We start from the raw sequence: 8,111 nt of genomic DNA, 5'->3' as shown, positions 1-8,111 counted from the left end.
CTCTTGAAGGTGTTCAATGTAGGTGCTTGAACAGTGACTACTTTGCCTAAGAATTCACCAAAAAAAGAAGAAACACACAAAAAGAAGGGAAAGGGCTGTGACTTATGATAAATAAAGGGAGTCAGAAACTTGCTGAAGATATCTTGAAGCTGCAGGGAATATTTGCCAAGTTGTTGATGACAGACAAGGTCCCAGAGGAGAAGTGCTAACGTAACAACTATTTTTAAAATGCAGAAAAGGGAGGATCAGGGGAATTACAGCCCAACTTTAATAGGAAAAAAAAAAAATCACTAGAAGCCAACACAGATTTGTTAAAAACAAATCATATCAAACCAATCTGATTTTCATCTATGCCAGTAGATGAAGGAAGTACATGAATATGATATATGTGGACTTTAGGAAGGCTTTTGATATGGTCCCACATGATACCCACAAGCAAAACTGGTGAAATGTGAACAGACAGAATTACTGTTAGGCAGATATACAATTTGCTGAATAACTCTAACCAGCTAAATTGGATCAAAGTCAGGAGTTTTAAGTAGGGTTCCACAGCAAACTTTCTGGGCCCAGTTTTGTTTAATATTTTTATTAAGGATCTCAACATAAGAATATAGAGCTTCATGATCAAGTATGCTGATAAAACAAAACTAGAGGACAGAAGAATTCAAAAGGATCTTACGAAATGGAGAACTGGACTACAGATAATAAAATCAAAATTCAATAAAGAAATATAAGGTGCCACACCGAGGGAACAAAATCCACATATGTAAGTACAAAATGGAAGACAACTGGCTAGACAGTAATGCTGCCACAAAACATCTCAGGATCATTGAGGATCACAACCTCACTGAGTCAGCAATGGGATGCAGCTGCAAAAAAGGTAAAACACTATTTTGGTGCTATATTAATAGGAGTATTGAATGCAAGACACAAGAAGTGATACTGCCACTTCTATATGCTCTGGGTAGGACTCTGCTAGCCAGAGTAGTACTGTGAGTTCTGGGCTCCACCTTTTGAGAGATATGGAGAAACTAGAGGGCTAGGGACAGACATTACACATAAACTGGTTTAAGTGATAGGAAACTGGTTTAAATCTGTAACAGAACAGACATTCAGTACATATAAGCCAGTTTGAAAGTGGCCAAAACTGGTTTGAGATAAGTCTGATACTACATTCAACCAGGTTTAACTGATTTGGCTCAAACCAGTTTATGCAATACTTATCCTAGACCCCTTCCTGGTTTAAATTAAATCAGACTCCCCCAGCATCTTGACATGCTTTCTGGGCTGGGCGGAGCTCTGTTCTCTGCTCCAGAGAGCTGGACTGGCCCCTTCCCTCTGCTCTCTAGCCAAAGCAGGGACAGGGTGTGGCCAGACACTGGACTACCACGGCCCCAAGACAAATTCCTCCCTCCATCCCCTCTGCCCCCCCGCCCACTAGCAAACCCTGGGGACCGCAGCCACGGTTTGCCAGTCCCAGGCACACCTCCATGACTTGTCTGCAGCCAGGCAGGGATCCCCCTGTCCCCTCTCCCCAAGAACTCCTGGGGGCTTGGGAGGGGATTAATTCCACAGCATGTGGGGGGGAATGGAGGTGGAGGTGGGGAGAGAGGCAAGCTAGTCCCCTGTGTGCAGATCCAAGACCTGCACTTGTAAGCCTAGAGCTAAGACCTGCAAGATCAGACTGAGAAGTGGGAAGTGACAAAGACCTGACAATTATCACACATGCTAGAGATGTAATTAAGACAGCTTTACCAAAGAATGGAGAGAGCTACATACCCAAACAAAGTCTTTCTGAATGCCTTGCTCTGCCCTCAGGATTAGTAAAACTAATTCTTGTCTTCCTGGTTTACATTTTAAGTTAGACTAAGCTGCGTATGCTACATTTTACTGGGATGCATCTTAGCTTAGGTGGAGATTTTTGGTAGTTTCCTGTTGTATGCTCTGCAAACTGCTGTGTTTAATACGTTTGCTTCAGAGAAAGAACTTTTTCCCCATCCTCAGTCTGGCAGCAGCTGTGCTCCCTCCTTCTCCCCCACACCAGGCTGGTGGCTGGCATCCCATGTGTTATGCTAGTCCCAGCTGGTGCCTGGCCATGCCCCCTCCACTCCAGCCAGTGGCTGGCAGGCATGAGCTAGCGGCCCCCAACTTCTGGCTTGAGACACTGCAGGCATATGACTGCATTTCCTGGTTTATCAAAGAATGTCTGTCCAGTTATTAATCAGTTTAAGCTGTACAGCTTAGGCTAACCTGCAAAGAGTGAATCAGTTCAGGCTTGAGCTTTTTGAATGTCTGTCCCTAGCTGAGAGGACCCAAAGTGAGTGAAAAGAGATAATAAAAGGGTTGAAATACAAGTTATATGAGCAAATGTTGAGAGAATTAGGTGTTTAGTTTCAAGAAGAGGTAAAAGGGAAGGGATATCACAGCAGTTTTTAAATATCTGAAAAGATGCTATAATGAGAAGGAAGAATAACTGTTGAGATTACTAATAAAGAAAATAATACTGGGACTGCCTGGCTCATTCCAGACCTGTATCTTGCTTCAGTTGCCTCAGAACATTTGATAGCAGGGGAAATCAGTAAAAATGCATACATCAAATCTGACAGTAAAGGGATGACATAGAGCCTGGGCTAGAACCGCCTCTGGAGTAAAATGTTTGAAACTTGCTACTCAGGTCTGTGGTAGATAAACCCGTTTCTGGGAATCCCCGCTTGCAGAAGTAACTGAAACTGGAAGGTAATCTCAAAGATCCTATTCCTTCCTCTAAGACTCTATGCTCTAGACCAGGGTTAGGCCACCTATGGCCTGCAGAGCAAATCCAGCCTGTGGAGCTGGGATGTCAGTGGCACACTGGCAGCATGCAGCCATGACTGGGTTGAAAGCAGCTACCCACCTTTGAACCAAACTCCATTAAGTTGGCCTGTCACTATAAAAAGATTGCCAACCCCTGCCCTAAACTCTTCCTGACAGATGTCTAATATGTTCTTAAACACTTCCAGTAACAGGGATTCCACAAGCATCCTAATTAACATGTTCCAGTACATCAGACACCCTGTTCCTTAGTATCAAATAAATTGGTAGGACTTGAATTTGTGGGGGTCCTTTTCTTCCCCTCATTTATATTTATTATTTTTTAGTTCTGGGCCCTCCATGGATTATCAGACTGTTAACCAAAGTAGGGGTGTCAAACTTATCTGATCCTGTGAGTCACATGAATGGAAAGGAACTAGTCCAATGACCAAATGAATGGTGTGCAGCCAAGTCCTGTGGGCTGCATCAAGCCCATGGAAGTCACCCTCCTACTCCCACATGACTGATCCATACCCACTCTAGGCACACTGGGATATGAGCCACATGCAGTGACCACTCCAACCAGTCTGTGACAGGTGCCACAGGCATCACATTCCTGGACCAGCCAGAGTAGTCACTAGATCCAACATGCAGGGGACCTATGCTCCCCTCGCTCCCCACGTGCTGGATCCAATACTTTCTCTGGCTAATCTAGGTCTGCCTGCATGTGGCTCATGCCCCAGACCAGGGCACCAGTGGATGTTGGATCTGACATGCAGGGGCGGCAGGGAGAGAGTAAGGATGAGAGGGGGGGATAGTGATGAGGGGTGTGGTCCCAGACTGGCCCCATGGAGGTGCTGCATGCAGTGAAGGCTGTGGAGCAGATGCTGCCTGTCCTGGGTCCTGCACCTGGCACCAGTCCAGCACGTGCTGCATTTGGGCCAATTTGAGACCCAGGGCCAGCAAGCACCAGGGACCAAATGCTGTAGTACCATATGCAAATCCAGCCTGTGGGCTCTATCTTAGACACCCCTGACCTCAATATTCTTTAACCTGATCTTTCCCCATTATATGCTGTGTTTCGAAATCCTTGTTTAACTTTGAAGTATGAAGCTTCTAGTCGCAATTAACCTTTTTAGTAAAAGGTTATGCAGGGTGGCGAGATACCACTCGTTTCCTCTGTAGAATTCCTTATTTATTCACCTTCCCTATTAAGTAAGGCAGTTGCATTTTCCTTTAATCTTGCTTGGTTTTAATGTATTTGTATTTAAAGAACTATTTGTTATTACCTGTTATGTCTCTTTCTAATGTTAATTCATTTTTCTCCACATCCTTTAATTTTGTCTACATACTTATGTTGTTCTTCTATACTCAGCAGAAGCAAAGTGTCCTTGCTTTCACTTTTTCCATGATTCCTATTTGATTTTCAGGTCATTAAAGAACTAGAAGTACAGCCATTTGTCTCGTATTGTACTTCCTCTCTTTCCTTTGTAGCACGCGATTGAAAGCACAGCAGCAAACTAGAAATACCATATTTACTTGATTCCAAGATAAGGTTTCCCCCCACCATTCAACATGGGGAAAACAAAGCCTGATCTTGGAGCTGAATATGAAGCAACTCCAGCTGGACCAGGGACAGCATCACCAACATGCTGGTTCCTCCTTCCAGTGTCTGTTCCCTGCCCACCTCTTCCATCTGCCTCACTGGTGGGGAGTTGGATAATGGAGGAAGAATCTGTGTGCCACTGCTGCAGTCCCCAGCCAAGCCAGGCTCTCTGAACAACCACTTGCCATAGCTTCCAGCTGGACCAATCCAACAACCAGCTAATGCAGGCACAGGGGGAGCCCCATAGTTGCTCCTGACCTGCTTCTACTCAGTGCTGTAAGGAGCAGCTGCCACAGCACACTGGTTCCTCTTTACAGCTGGCTCCTGGCCAACAAAAGACATGGGAAGGAGAGCCAGGCAGGGAAGGAGGAATCTGCACCACTTCAGTGTCTCCCAGCCAACTCAGGCTCCCTGCAGTGCAGGCCAGAAGCAGGTCCGTGGCTGCCCCTGTGCCTATATTAGCAAAGGAAATCAGTGGAAGGGGATGGGAGACAGGTAGCAGGAGGAAAGATTGAGAAGCGAATGGGGAGGCACCAGGAGGCAAGGATAAAGCTGCCAGCTCCTCCCTGCCACATGACAACTCTACTGCTGATTTCCTGCCATAGTAGTGGTAAGGAACAAATATAAGAAAATTCTCCAATAATTAGATTCTTAAAATTATAAGTCACCCTGAATTTGGATAAATGCAGTACCTCCTCTCATGAACTTATTCCCATAAAACTTTTTTCTAGGAATACCTTAGTTAGCAATCCCCTAAACCTGCTTTTTTTGAAGCCAATAGCCATTATTCTGCTACTCTTCACTCCTCCTTCCCTTAGATGTTCTTAGGGTGAAACCCTGACAAAATGTTTGAGAACTCTCTGCTAAACTGACCTGCCAAGGCATCTGCAGGCTAGGAAGTTGGTTTACTGTCCCAACTGCACAGCCAAATAGCAGAGACTATTCACTTTGTCTGATCTGTTGAAATAATGCACAGCTGCAATGCTTTCTGTTAGTATTTGTAATGTGGATCCCTAGAGAAGTAGCAGGAACATTCTGCCTTTTGGGGAGCACATTAAAACCATCTACCTATGGAAGTGAAGGCAGGTAGGGGATGACACCTTGCTGTGTTTAGATGGGGGTAAGGAGAAGTACCACCTTTCCTGGAGGGAGGGACCAATATTTATGCAGTGTCCCAGCCCAGAGGGTGTATACAGTAAGGAAAATGAACTCTTACCCTGATGTCCCAAGTTTTTCAGTAACTAGTAGTTACTGCTGTTGATGAATAAGGCAGACAGTACAGAGATTCTCTCTCATTTCCATGAACAGTAAGAAGGAACTAAGGGAGACGGTTTGAATCTACTATATCCCTTATATCCAGCTCGGATATACAAAGGAATCCAGACTTTAAAAAAAAGCCCTAGTGGATGTTGCTGGCCAGAAGAATCCAATTTTGCACAATAAGGGCATTTTCATGCCACAAGTGAAGTATCAGTGAACCAAGCAACTCCACAAGCTTCTAGAAGAGGGTTGGTAGGAAACAGCTGTTCACAATTTTTAGTCTGTATTCTAAATCCAGATGTGTGCTGATTTTTACTTAAACTCTCCAGCAATAAAGAATCTAGTTGCTGGATTGCTAACATCTAAACAAAGCTTTCTGGTTACATTCTGTACACAGAATTCACTGAAGGAAATAACTAAAGCTAAGATCTGATTTTTTTATGTGTAATCGGGAGCAAATATTGACATACTTTCTGCAATTATTTTTGTTTTGAGAGGGATAGAAAAGGAGGCAAAAAATAAACCACTACTGACTACAGCAGGGGTTATCAACCAGAGGTACACATACTCCTGCAGGTACTCTGAAAGGTCCAAGGGGGTATGTGGGGACAGAGCACCACACCTTGCGCTGCTGCCTCACAGGAGCAGGGCGAGAGCAGGGCTGCACAGATGCCACACATCTGGCCATTTGGCTACCCCCCACTCTGCGCCCGACCCCTTGTCACCCCCGCCCCAGGGGTACACTTATTAAAAAGGGGGCCAGTGGGGGAACAGTTATTAAAAAGGTTGAAAAACCCTGGACTAGAGTACATATGACATGAGGGACTTCCTATGTATAATGACTTCCTATGAGAGACCCCAGGCAATTTTAAAGTCCACAATATTTAAAAACTAACTTTAACTTGTTCTTACACATGAGATTATGTGAAGTGCTTGAACGAGTAAAAACTTACCTTCTGAACTGCTGATATGTTTTGTATCTCTGTGTCATTATTTCATCCAACAGTTTAATAAATTTCTTCAGATTTTTCACTTTACCTTCTGCATCCTCGTATTTTTCCTTTGCTTCAACAAACTCCCTGTTTTTAACAGAAAAATATATTTTTAAGTAAGCACCAAGTTAAATTTAAGCAAGTTTTCAAATATTTGAATTTAAAACCAACCTAGTAAAATTCCATTTTTTAGATATCAACCAACATGATGACAATTTGGGCACCTAAGAGAAGGAAAGAAATTATTTACCAGTCACTGTACTTCAGGTTTTGTTCTCCATATGTACACTCCACTGTGTCTATACATGAACCTCAAGAATATTAACTCAGAGACTTTTTTTGCCATAACAGTATCTGTATAGTATGCACACACCCCGACTCTCCACATACTCTATGAGGAGGGTATAAACCGCAGCATGCTCTCCATACTGCTCAGTTTGCTTTCAACCCCAGAATCCCTTGAAGTCCCTAGCACTCTGGAAGGGGAGGAGGCAGTGGGATGCCAAATATGCATACAGTATAGAAATCATTTTCAAAAGAACTCCAGTTACTGGTAAGTAACTTATTTCTCCTTCAAGCACTTGTTCCTATGCACATTCCATGTGGAGGACTTCAAAACAGTGGCTAGTACACTTTGCAAACACAGAACACAATATAGAGGCATCTGGGATGGGTTTTTTTTTTTGAAGGTACATGCGAAACTCTAGGTAGCTGCCTAGCCAATGTGAGAGACGTGATGACGATGGCATCTCGGTGGAACTTAGGGTCTGATGGAATAAACTCTGACCACATCCAGTGGGTGTAACTTATTATTGTGCAATGTGAAACAGTCCGAGATTTGATTAGACAGTGTCTGGACCAAAATTGCTGTGCTTTAGATCATTTGGGTATGGAAATTAATAGTCAAGGAGATTTTCAGAAATGCTTAATCCTCCAGTTTCTCTTTTAACCTGTTAAGATTTTCCAAACATCAAGTGTGTACAGAAATGCTTCAGATACTAAAAAGCATGACAAACTGGGATAAAGACTGGTAAGTTAGATGCTGAGGTAACTATAATGAGTAGCTGTCCTGCTACAAAACACAGGAAACCAAGGCTGCCACTTTGTGCCCATCTGAATAGGGAGCCATCTGTTCAGGCGTTCTCTCTTCTAGCCTTACTGGACACAGAAGTTCCACAGCACAGGGGAAGGAGATTCATCACTGTTACTTCCTTGTGCCATCCGCCTTCTTTTACTTTTTTCTGTTACACGGTTACTTCTGTGGCCCTTAATGTTAGCAGGGAGAACTGATAAAGCATGTTGGGATATTCCCAAGGGGAAAGAAGGACTGGGATTGTCACCTTGCAAATCTCAAAAGCGACACTCCACCAGAGATTTCATAGACATTAGGGCTGGAAGGGACCTCGGGAGATCATCGAGTCCAGCCCCCTGCCCAAAGGGCAGGAAGTCAGCTGGGGTCATAG

At 43.9% G+C, this 8,111-nt stretch overlaps 1 protein-coding gene across 2 annotated transcripts in view; it reads right to left on the bottom strand.

Moving 5' to 3' along the window:
- The window catches only part of LOC109311629 (structural maintenance of chromosomes protein 6-like), a 68,982-nt gene that overhangs the window by 12,240 nt on the left and 48,631 nt on the right, over positions 1-8,111 (bottom strand). For both annotated transcript variants that reach the window (XM_019537369.1, XM_019537370.1), the window contains one exon: positions 6,610-6,735. In XM_019537369.1, coding sequence (XP_019392914.1) covers positions 6,610-6,735 — 126 coding nt within the window. The remainder of the gene's footprint in view (positions 1-6,609; positions 6,736-8,111) is intronic.

This window comes from Crocodylus porosus, unplaced genomic scaffold (genome assembly GCF_001723895.1).
Source record: "Crocodylus porosus isolate Cpor-Errol unplaced genomic scaffold, CroPor_comp1, whole genome shotgun sequence".
Classification (NCBI taxonomy): Eukaryota; Metazoa; Chordata; order Crocodylia; family Crocodylidae; genus Crocodylus; species Crocodylus porosus.
The sequence above is the reverse complement of the archived record's forward strand: the minus strand, read 5'-3'. Positions and strand labels throughout refer to the sequence as shown.